This window comes from Molossus molossus, unplaced genomic scaffold (assembly GCF_014108415.1).
Source record: "Molossus molossus isolate mMolMol1 unplaced genomic scaffold, mMolMol1.p scaffold_m16_p_12, whole genome shotgun sequence".
NCBI lineage: Eukaryota > Metazoa > Chordata > Mammalia > Chiroptera > Molossidae > Molossus > Molossus molossus.
The window spans coordinates 61,624,804-61,637,546 of record NW_023425347.1 but is presented as its reverse complement, the minus strand read 5'-3'; the positions used below and the strand labels follow the sequence as shown (position 1 = coordinate 61,637,546).

General features: G+C 40.6%; 1 protein-coding gene across 1 annotated transcript in view; it reads right to left on the bottom strand.

Moving 5' to 3' along the window:
* DAB1 (DAB adaptor protein 1) overlaps window positions 1-12,743 on the bottom strand; it is a 274,589-nt gene that overhangs the window by 123,931 nt on the left and 137,915 nt on the right. Inside the window, exon 4 of the mRNA XM_036255869.1 lies at window positions 5,867-6,006. Coding sequence (XP_036111762.1) covers window positions 5,867-6,006 — 140 coding nt within the window. The remainder of the gene's footprint in view (window positions 1-5,866; window positions 6,007-12,743) is intronic.

Sequence of the window (12,743 nt, the reverse complement as noted above, 5' to 3'; positions counted from 1 at the left end):
GACTATCCACGTAATGTTATCTTTGGGGAAATAAAACCCCTGTTTTACCCAACACGTTTCTCCTGTGAGACAAGACCCTGAGTCAAACTCTGAAAAATTGCTGTAAGTCCAAGCACGCCCGCCACCAGACAGACAACACGAGCTGCCTCAGGGTCTCGTCTCCCCCAGGGCTGCTCATTGCTGATATGCAGGACTATTAGAGGTTCCCGGACAGCTCTGGGTGGGGAGTCGGAAGACGTGGAAGTAGGTGTTTTTTTGGGTTCTGTGCCTAGGATTAGCCACCTGACCTAGCAAGTCCCTGCTGGAAAGCTGGGAATTAGGGAGTCAAACATTTTCCTGGGTACCTACTATGCAGAAATTCTTTTGCGTGTTATATGTTATAGCCCACACAACAATCCTGGGTGGTAAGAATGATTTCCTTTATTTCACATAAAAGGACACATAGCTCAGAGGGTCAAGTGACCACCCCAAACCTCAAGGAACCTACAAGACATAGAGGAAACTTAAACAGATTCCAGTGTTGGAGCTCCTTCTGTTATAACACTCTAGGAGATCCGAGCAGAAGCAGAGATGAAAACAACAGACTACACAATAAACTACAGACGTGTCAGAGACGTTCTGAAAATAAGTAGGAGGAGCCACCAGCTCCCAGACTCAGTAGTGAAGTAGAACTCTGAAATGAGAAGAATCTCACTTCTTGCCTCCTAAGAATGTCGGGACGTTTCAATGAACGGTGCTCACACTGCACTTTGCGCGGTATGCCGGGAGAGCTCAGTGCCTAGCAGGTGCCATTCTTACTAGTACTAACGTTGGCATTACTAAGCGATAGCACGTGCCAGGCGCCGTGTGAAATGACTGACACAGGCACTCGCTAAGACAGCCCCACGTCGGCAGCATCTTGATGGAGGAATTTGCATACAGAGGAGTCATGTACGCCAGGCAGGGGTAACAGGTCGCCCTGTCCAGCTCGTCACCCTCCCAGACGCTGTAGAGAAAAGGGCTGTGGGAAACCTTGCTGGGCGTGCACATGATGGAATGACCCTGATCTCCACGGAGCACACAGAGCAGGTGTGGAAGCTACAGCCTGGAAACCTAGAATGCTATTCCAGAAAGCTCCCTGAATGAAACCTGGTCTCCAATCAGCCCTACGACTTGCCACAATATCTGTAGTATATTGTGTAGTCTAATTAAGATCTTTGGATAGAAACTCATCTTCAGTTCCACTGTTCCCAGTTAAGAGAGGGAATACAAGCAGCTTCCTCCACCCTGCTTGGTGCCCAGGGACTGGCCCCTGCAGACTGGGTTCCCTGGCCCCCTGACTTCCTGCCCTCTGGCTTCCAGCTGGGTGCTAAGGCACAGGCAGGGGACCAAAGGGTGGAAAGACAGAGAGGTCAGCGTATCTTCCAGTCTCCTTCCTGTCCTCAGTCTGCATCTCTGGGAGTAGCTGTATTTTTGTTTGGTGAGGGAGGGGACTTCATCCTCTGTCCTTTCTCCCTGGGTTCCAGTAAATACATTTCTTCCCACTGGGACTTGTTTACGGGGGTCTCACCAGCCTTTGCTTGCTACCCTAACCTTGCCTACCCGTTGTAAGTAGCTCCTTCGTTGAAGTGTCCTCATCTGACCCAGCCAGGGTGGGCTCTGCTTCTTACAGGACCCGATGAGCACAGTCAGGGCTCTGCAATCTCACCCTCTTCCCCAGCTCCACCACCTCCATTCACCCAACATCTCTGAAAGGTGACTACTTTGAAGGTCAATGCTATGTGCCTATTGGGGCTTAAAATCTAGTTGGGGGGCCAAGATAAATGCAATGTGGATCAAAACAGAATATTATTTAGCCTTACACTATGTCTTGTCAAACACGGGGCTTCTGACAATCTGGGATTGAATTCTGGGCATAAGATTATCACAGGCTAAATAAAGGTTGTGGAGCAAATCCTTTAACTTCCATGAACCTCAGATTTCTTCTTTACAAAAGAGTAAGGCTAATACCTCACACGATCAAGAGATAATGTGGACCGACGTACTTTGCTGACCCTGAATTAAAATACGACGATGATGGCACTCTGTTGGCCGACAGCCAATGGCTCACCCAGACTCACAGTATGAACCCATCTCAAACCTCTGAAATGCAAGAGAATATTCTATGCTAGGGAAAGGCTCCCACTTCAGGGAGTCCAGCGAAGGAGAACAGAATTATTTTTATTTCTCCTATGGTCTACCATGAACAAGGGGGCCTTTTAGCAAGGCTAAGAGGCATTTTGTACTTCTCTGTCTCTTTCCTTCCTGGGCAGATGGCCAAGTGAAGACTCGATTGTTTATGGTTCTGTGTCTCCTAAGGAAAAACCACTGGGAGCTAAAATGTCAACATTCTGCTCGGCAACTTGCAAATAATGACACACAACTGTCTGGGAAACAAAACCCCTTGAGTTCAGCACATCTGAAAGAGTGTGTAATAGTAGGACAAACTGTCAGGGCTTTGGGAACCCCACCATTATAGGGTGGACAGAGGGGACACTTCATTGCAAGTAACACACACGTGCAAGGTCGGCCGTCGTCACCAGAGCTGGTCCGGCTCACGTGGCCTGGCGTTACGTGGCCCTGCAGGGAGTACAAGCCAACTCGCCCCCTGCACTCTGCGACAGATGCCTGCTGAATGGACATCTAAGGATGCCAGGGGAAGACACATCCGCTCCTTTCTCCTCAGCCACTTGTGGCTCGGGATGGGAACCAGGTCACTGGAGATTTTCTTGATGTCTTGTAATTAACATCTGTCAGGAGCCAATCTCAATTCACCTGGCCTCACACTCCGTAAGGGGGGACTTCGGCAAGAAGTCCTTTCTCCCCACCCTTGATCAGTCTCCTTGGAAGTAGGGGTGGCTCGATCTGAGTGGGGGGTTTGGAGAGAAGCTGAAAACACCTGGCTCAATCTCTTCTGGGTTCTCTCTCTGCAAGCTGCCCGAGGACGCCAGCGAGGATGCATTCTGATCTGATCTCCTGTGTGCATCAAGGTCCTCCTCTGGAGCAGGGAAGGGGATGGGAAGACCAGGGAGGGCTGGAGCGAACGGATTCCCCATGAACCAAGTGGAATAGCCCGTCTCTTTCAAGGACACCCACTGCGACGCCATGTCTTTCAGAGCGACACTTATAAGGCTAGAATTTAGAACTCTTCCTATCAGGTTCCTTTGCCTATTTGTCAATTGGATTTGAACTTGGTAGAAGACGAGGGCCCGTTATTAGACTGCCAGAAGATCTCATAACATTGCCTAATTATCAGAAAGGACACAGTAACCTCTTCCAAGCTGATAACCTGCAAAATCACAATTTGGGTGTTCTTTATACCTTTTCCGAGGACTCCTTACAATAGACATGTAGCTATTAAATGAAGCTGGCTAGTGTGACAGCTGAAAACATAAAGAGAAAGCAATGGCTACATAGTTTAGAAAATTAAGAGTTTTTTAAAATGATGATTTCTACAGTCATACTTTAGGGAGACAGCCTTGGATATAAATGTTAAACTGCTGAGAACATTTGTATACTATAAACAAAAATAACGGCTGACTTATTAAGCAAATATTAAAGAAAAGGAAAAATAGAGTGTTTGCAGATATCGTCCATATAATACTTTTAGGCATTTGGCCAGCCTTTTTGTTTTATTTTTTTATTCCTTTTTTCTTACATTTAAAACAAATTACACTGACAAAGCTGTACAGATAATTTTTTAAATGCTCATAATGAATTATTAGATAAGAAAAGAGTAGGATATAAATCTGCATACATAGTAACTCCAATTATATTACTTATATGTGTATATTTCTTTTTTTTTTAATCCTCACTGGAGGATATGTTTTTCACTGATTCTAGAGAGAGAGAAAGGGAGACGAAGATAGAGAAAGAAAGAAAGAGAGAGAGAGAGACAGAGAGAGAGACAGAGAGAGAGAGACACATCAATACGAGAGAGAAACAATGATTGGTTGCCTCCTGTATCTGCTCCAACCTGAAATCAAATCCAAAACCTGGGTATGTGCCCTGACTGGGAATCGAACCCAAGACCATCAGTGCTCTGGACGACACTCCAACCAACTGAGCTACACCAGCCGGGGGTCTATGTATATAATGTATATATAAATGTATATAAAAATACAAAGAGAGATTACAAAGTAAACAATTTTAAAATTTTGATACTAATTTTCTTTGTGCGGTGGGATTGAGGAAGATTTTCAATTTTCCTTCTTATACTTTTCCATATTTTCAAAATATCTTACAATGAAAATTTTGTGAATTCTATAATCACTAAAACCATGTTTTAAATGCATAAGATATTTTATCAAGTTGTTGTTAAACCATTTGATTTTTAAAAGTATTTTATATCACTTAAATAAAAAACAGACTACATGGAGACCACAATCTAAGAACAAACTATTTTCTTTTTATTTGTTTTTAATGGCCATTTAATATCATAATTTTCTTATTTTGCATATTAAATTTTTTTCCAGTTTCTTTCTTAGATTTCTCAATGAAAAGACTTTTTAAAAGCATTTAAAATAAGCCTGGCCACTGTGGCTCAGTGGTTAAGCATCTACCCACACACCAAGAGGTCGATTACTTGATTCCTGGTTGGGGAACATGCCCAGGTTGTGGGCCGGATCCCCACTCAGGGGCATGCAGGAAGTGGCTGATTGATTATTGATGTTTCTCTCTCTCTCTCTCTCCCTCTCTCTCTCTCCCCCCCCCCCCTTTCCTCTTTCTCTAAAAAAAAAAAATCAATAAAAAAAAGTTTTAATTAATAAATAAAAGCATTTGAAATAAGAAACCTCTTTGTGTTATCTCCAAATTCCAGTATCTGGTTACAAGTTAGTTTTTAAAATGTTTCCTTTTATTTTAAAGCATTTGAGGGCATTAATAGAAGTTATAAGAATGAATAAAATCAGCTTTTACCTTAACATAGCTATTTTATTATATTTTTCATATAATAATGTATAAATTTTATTTTATTTTTTTATCCTCACCCAAGGACATTTTTACATTTATCTTCAGATAGAGTGGGAGGGAGAGAGGGGGGAAGAGAGAGAGAGAAACATCAATGTGAGAGAGACACATCGAGTGGCCGCCACCCACACGACCCCAACCGAGGCAGGGGACAAACTGCAACCGAGGTACGTACCCTTAGTGAGAACCGAACCCGGACTCTCCAGTCTGCAGGCTGACACTCTAACCTCTGAGCCAAACCAACCAGGGCAATATAGACATTTTAATGTATAAAATTTATTGAAAATAAAGTGGTGAGCCTTGGCTGGTTTGGCTCAGTGGTGAAAGCATCGGCCTTTAGACCAAAGACTCTCGGGTTCGATTCCGGTCATGGGCATGTACCTAGATTGTGGTTCAGTCCCCAACTCTGGTTGGGGTTGTGCAGGAGGCAACCAATCGATGTGTCTCTCTCACATCTATGTTTCTCTCTCCCTCTCTCCCTTTCCCTTTCTGTCTGAAAAGTAGCCTCAAGTGAGGATTAAAAATAAATAAATAAAAACGAAGTGGTGAAAATTCATAAAATTGGAGGGACTATACCCTTTGATTATTTTACTTTTATTTTTGCAGGCATTGCACGAAGAAGACAATTGAATAGAATGCGACCATCAGAAGATAAGACGGCCTAACAGAACACCTCCGCACAGGAAGTGCTCCGTCAACATCTGCTGAGCGACTGCATGTTCTTCCCGTGAACAACGGCAGTGATTCATCAGTGACCCAGCACAGGAGTGATCGACCGATAAATGAGCAGCCAAGTTTTTACCGCAATGACAGTGTAATTACGTCTTTCTCTCAGTCATAGTAAACCCACGATATGGAAAGTAGAATGTCTGCACAGCACCTTGAGTTTCATCATGGAGTCTTGGCATAACTTGTCTCCCCGAGCTGCCGAAACCTCATCAATCCCGATCAGTTTGGCCTTGTACCGGACCCCTTCACCTTTAAACCTCTTTATCAAAGTGGCTTCGCTGCGATCCTGACCTAAAAACAGAGAAGAGCAAGAGTCAGATATTAGGCGCTCAGGGACTGTGGGCTTTGAATACCCGAAGCACCCACGTGTGTTCTCGTGCGTCACCGTGTCCTAGGGAAGTCACCTCTTTGGACCAAGAAGAAAAACACGGCAGTGTTCCTGGATGTACAGTCTAGCTCCCTCCTTTTAAATCCCACGGCAAATCACTTCTCCTCTCTCAGCCTGTTTCCTCAGGCAGAAAAAGGAGTTAGAAATAGCCAACCGCAAGAAGGCATTTCGGTAAACAAACCAGAGAACACGCTAAAGCGCCCAGTACCGTGTGTGACACACACTGGGCATATGATAACCTCTAACAACCCACCAACGATCTCGTTAGAACAGTATTAGCACTGAGCTTCTTTAGCATTTCTAGCATTTAATATGGCTTTGGCCAGGCTCCAAGATCCTCCTTATATCCAATTCCATGAGCTGTTTTATAGTGAGGCTCCAGAGTAACTGCTTTGTATCGAGAAATGACCCAGGACAATTATTTTAAAAAAAAAAAATGGCTTCATAATATCTCTTCTGCTAACTCATGTGTGTACGGAAATAGACTTCCACACTACTCGGTATGGTGTGCCCACACCTTGCAACAGGCTTCTTCAGTAATTACTAACATAATATTTGGCTAAGATACATCAACCAGAAGTTCAAACCCATCTACATAAAACGCAAACAGTAAAGTCACTGTGAACTGAGTACATGTTTCATATGAAATGTTTCATACACTTTACCTCCATTCTTCACAACACCTCAACCATATCCATTTTCCAGGTGATAAAGATAAAGGTCCGAGAATTCAAGTGGCCTGTTCAAGTTCACAGTTTGGGGCATTGTGCATGTGGTTCACATAAAACCTGGAATACCCTAGCCTTCTGATATTCATCTCCTGAACCACCATTACCTTCAGCGTCTACACCTCTTCTATCATGCCTTCCCTCAACAGCCGGAAACGTAGAGCTGAGGACATTTGTGATAACCTAGCCCATTTTACGTCTATACGATGTGCAAAAGGAAAGTCTTTCCATAAGGTGGGGTTGAAAATTATTTGAGGAAATGCTTAAAATAGAAAACAAAACAAAACAAAACAAAAAACCCCACAACAGCAATAGCTAACCATTGTACAATACTTTTCTATTGGCAAAACATGAATTGCATTTCATTTATCCCTTACTGAGCATCTCCCCTGTGACAGATGGATGCTATTACTCACTGACAACGGGTGAGACAGTCTGTGCCCATGGAAGCTCAAGTTTTGGGCAACTGCAAATAAAAATGTGTTGTGCTGGGTATGTAAGAAGGTACAAGCTTCAGAGTCAGACATTCTTGTTCTAAATCACAACTCTGTCACTTGTAAACCAACTAACGTATCTGCTGAGCCTCAATTTCCTTGACTGTTGCATGAAGATTCAATATCTACTTTCATAGTTGTTCTGAATAGTAACTTAAATGAGACAGTCTGTGCAAAACATGTATTCACATGTTCAGTTTTCTATCCATGGTATTATCCAGTAGCTCCCCATCAAAGAAGCATGTGGAAAATACAAGGTGAGGGCAGGAGGGCATGAAGGAGAAAGGTCTGCAGAGCCGGGCCTGGAACCGTGGTCCTCAGCTCCCAGATGGCGTTTTCCCACTTCGTCCTTGCTAACTCCTAGTATATTCAAGCCTTTGAATGATATTCCTTAAAGCAAATATAACACATGATTAGTGAGAAACAATGGTCAATGTAAAAATAAAGTCTCCAGGGTTCAGGGAGGGCAGATGTCAGAGATTAAAGCTAAGCACAACGAGGAGAACATTTGCCATGATACACCCTCTATGGACATCTAGCTAAACAACAGGGCCCATGGTCCTCCAGGTCACCACTCCCTGCATTACTGTGTACTGCTTGGTAGGAGTAGCCTAGCGCTTGGTCTGTTTCTTGGGAAAGTCATCTTCCTCTCTCATAAATACCATCTCTGCCTCTTCAACACATGACTCTATTTTGTCACTATTAACATCCCTTTTACTATTTGGGACTTCCTCCAAACTTGAATTATAACCGCAATACCAGGTAGCATTTATCAGGTCTTGTACCAAGCATGTACATGCATCAACTTATTCAGCTCCAGAAAAAAAATCCTAGAGGTGGGTGCTAGTATTCAGGTTTTATAGACAGAGCTCTAAATTGAAGGTTTGAGAGACCAGGTAACTTGTCCAAACTCACTAAGTGGGACCTGAACCCAGATCCATCTGATGCGAAGCTCAGGCTTGTGCGTTGTGTTTTGTTTTCAAGCCTGTTCTTTTCACCACTATGATTAATTTTTTTCTCATCTCCCCAGCTTTCCTGTAAAGCCCCATCTTTTACCTGGGCCAAGTCTGCTGATACTCAATACACTGGCAGCAGTAAAACGCCGCTGGAAAAACAGCTTAAAAATGAAACAGTTTCCAGCCTGCACATCACGTCTAACAACTGTCCATGAGTCAGCCTTGAGAAATGTTTGTCAGGGCACAGGGCTCAGCTAAGGAGCGAGTTTCATAAAAGGAGGCAGAAGCAGATCAGGTGAATAAGGGCAGAGATTAATAAGAAAATATTAGGCCATTTAGAGGAAAGTAGGGAGCCCAATTTAGATTAGGACCCAGGGCCAAGTTAATTTGTATGAAGGGCACTTAGGCAGTAGATAATCCAGTTTCTCATTAAATGCTCCACCATTAAAAGGGTAATTTTTCATGAGCACATCTTGAGCAAGGTCTCAGTTATATTAGTTAAGAAATAAATAACAGATATCAGAGCCATAAGGCCGCACCATCAGAGGCAACTCCTTTTTGAGGGTGTTAAGAGAGAGGGTCAGTTTTCACGTACCCAAAGTCGTTACGAATCACCTGCTTTATTTGCTGAAAGAACCACCGACCCTGTGCTCCAGGATGGAGAAGAGAAAGGCCACGTATTTAAGCAAACATATGAACATCATCACTATCTATTATCAAGCATGGACTAAACCAGTCACTGTGCCAAGAGTTCTCCCTACAATCTCTCATTTAATCCTCATACCTACTCTTTGAGGTAGACTCTGTAATGGGCCCTTGATCAGAGAAGATGACAACGCTCAATGTCAATAGCAGAGCCTAATTTTTTAAATAACTGCTTTAGTGACATATAACTCCCATCCCATTCAATTCACTATCTTTGGTTTGTTTTTCTCTTCCCACTCCCCTATCCCACTTCCCTCTGAGGTTAGTCAATCTGTTCCCTACTTTCATGTCTCCGGATCTATTTTGTTTGACAGCTTACTGTGTTTGTTATATTCCACAAAGAAGTGAGATTATGTGATACCTGTCTTTCCCTGACTGGCTTATTTCACTTAGCACAATATTCTCCAGGTACTTCCATGTCATCTCAAAGGGTAAGAGAGCTTTCTCTCTTATAGCTGTATAGTGTTCCATTGTGGGAATGTACCACAGCTTTTTTATTCACTCATCACTGATGGACACTTAGGCTGTTTCCAGATCTTAGCAATTGTAAATAGTGCTGCTATGAACATAAGCGTGCATATATTCTTTCTAATTGGTGTTTCAGGCTTCTTAGGATATATTCCAAGAAATGGGATCACTGGGTCTGATGATAGTTCGTTTTTTTTATTTTTTGAGGAAACTTCATAGTGTTTTCCCTTGTGGTGCACCAGTATGCATTCCCACCAGCAGTGACTAGAGTCCAATTTTCTCCACACTCTTGCCAGCACTTGTTGTTTGATAATTTGTTGTTGGCAGCCATTCTGGCAGGTGTGAGGTGATATTTTATAGCTGTTTTAATTAGCATCTCTTTGATGATTAGTGATGTTGAGCATTTTATTCATGTCTCCTGGACATTTTTATGTCCTCTTTGGAGAAGTGTCGATTCAGATCCTCTGCCCATTTTTAAATTAAATTAATATTTAATTGTTAGTCTTCTTTTTGTTGAGTTATATGAGTACTTTATATATTTTGGATATTAACCCCTTATCTTATCATTGGCAAATGTTCTCCCAGAGAGTAGGTTCCCTTTTCATTTTGATGCTGGTTTCTTCTGTTGTGCAGAAGATTTTTAGTTTGATGTAGTCCCATTTATTAAATGTTCCCTTTGTTTCTCTTGCCTTAGGCGATGTATCAGTGAAAATTCTGGTATGTGTGATGTCTAAAATTTTGCTGCCTGTATTTTCTTCTAAGGTTTTTATACTTTCATGAGTTACATTTAAGTCTTTTATCCATTTTGAGTTTATTCATGCACATGGTGTAAATTGGTGGTCTAGTTTCATTTTTTTTTTTTTTTTTGCATGTACCTATCCAATCTTTCCCACACCATTTATAGAAGAAACTATATTTACTCCATTGTATGATCTCACCTCCGTTATCAAATATTAATTGAGCATAATTTCTTGATTTCTGGGGTTTCTGTTCTGTTCCATTGATCTATATGCCTGGTCTTGTGCCAGTACTAGGCTGTTTTGACTACAATGGCTTTGCAGTATAACCTGTTAATCTGATATTGTGATCTCTCTAACTTTGTTCTTTTTCAAGATTGCTGTGGCTATTCAGGGTCTTTTTTGGTTTCATATAATATTTGGAGAATTTATTCTGGAGCTGTGAAATATACCATTGGTATTTTAATAGGAATTGCATTGATCTATAGATTACCTTGGATAGTATGAACATTTTAATGATGTTAATTCTTCCAATCCATGAACATGGTATATGCTTCCACTTTTTTATATCTTCCTCTATTGCTTTATTTCAATGTCCTGTAGTTTTCTGAGAACAGGACTTTTATCTCCTTGGTTAAATCTATTCCTAGGTATCTTATTTTTTTGTTGTTGCAATGGTAAATAGGATTTTTTTTTTTTTTTTTTTAGTTTCCTCTTCTGAGTGTTCATTATTGATGTATAAGAATGCCATCAATTTCTGGATGTTAATTTTGTATCCTGATACTTGGCCAAATTCATTTATTAAATCTAGTAGTTTCTTGATAGAGCCTTTAGGGTCTTCTATGTATAATATCATGTCGCCTGTAAATAATGACAGTTTGACTTCCTCCTTTCTGATTTGGATGCCTTTTATTTGTTTTTCTTGTCTACTCACTGTGGCTAAGACTTTCAGTACTATGTTGAATAACACTGGTGAAAGTGGGCATCCTTGTCTTGTTCCCATTCTTAAAGGAAATGCATTTAGTTTTCTTCTTTTGAGTAAGATGTTGGCTGTAGGTTTTTCAAATATAGACTTTATTATGTTGAGATATGATCCCTCTATTCCCACTTTGCTGAGCGTTTTTATAAGAAATGGGTGCTAGATTTTGTTAAATGCTTTCTAAGCATCTATTGATATGATGATATGATTTTTACCTTTCATTTTGTTTATGTGGTCTATCTCATTTATTGATTTGTGAATATTGCATCCCTTGCATCCCTGGGGTAAATTCTACTTGGTCATAGTGAATAAATGTTGAAATATATTGTTGGATCTTATTTGCTAATATGTTGTTGAGAATTTTGGCATCTATGTTCATCAAAAATATTGGTTTGTATTTTTCTTTTGTTGTAGTGTCTATCTGGATTTGGAATTGGGATTATGCTGGCCTCATAGAAAGAGCTTTGAAGTCTTCCATGCTCTTGAATTTTTTGGAATAGTTCGAGGAGAAAAGGTATTAGTTCTTCTGTGAATATTCAGTAAAACTCCCCTGTGAAGCCACACAGACCCTGACTTTTGTTTTCTGGGCATTTATTGGCTACTGCTTTAATTTACCTAGTTGTTATTGTCTGTTCAGATTTTCTGACTCTTGCTGTTGAGTTTTGGAAGACTGTGTGTTTCTAGGAATTTGTTTATTTTGCCTAGGCTGTACAATTTGTTGTCACATAATTGTTCATAGTATTTTCTTACAATCCTTTGTATTTCTGTGGTGTCAGTTTACTTCTCTTTTGTTTCTGATTTTGCTTATTTAGGTCCTCACTCTTTGTTTCTTGGAGAGTCTGAGTAAAAGTTCATCAATCTTTGTTATCTTTTCAAAGAACCACCTCTTAGTTTCATTGATCTTTTGTGTGTGTGTGTTTTTTTTTTTTTAGTCTCTATGTCATTTATTTCTGCTCTTATCTTTATTATTTCTTTCCTTCTACTTTGGGTTTTTCTTTTTGTTCTCTTTTTAACTCTAAATTGTAGGGTTAGATAGTCTATTAGAAATGTTTCTTGTTTATTGAGGTAGAACCTTAATGCTATGAACTTCCCTCTCAGGACTACTTTTGCTGTTCCCCATAGATTTTGTGTTGTTGTTTGTTCATTTTCATTAATTTCCAGGATGTTTTTTATTTCTTCCTTAATCTCACTGGTAACCTTTTCATTGTTCAATAACATGCTATTTAGACTCCATGTGTTTGAATGTTTTTGAGTGTTTTTATTGTAGTTAATTTCTAGTTTCATGTCATTGTGATCCAAGAAGATGCTTGATATAATTTTAATCATCTTCAACTTATAGAGACTTAGTTTATGTCCTAACATGTGGTCTATCTTTGAGAATGTCCTGTGCACACTTGAGAAGAATGTATATTTTGCTGTTTTGGTGTGAAATTCTCTGTAATTATCAATTAAATCTATCTGCTCAAGTGTATAATTTAGGGTCGCTGTTTCCTTGTTACTTTTTTTGTGTAGAATATCTTTCCAGTGATGTCAGTGGATTTTCTTGCAATGATGGTTTGGTAGTTATATATTC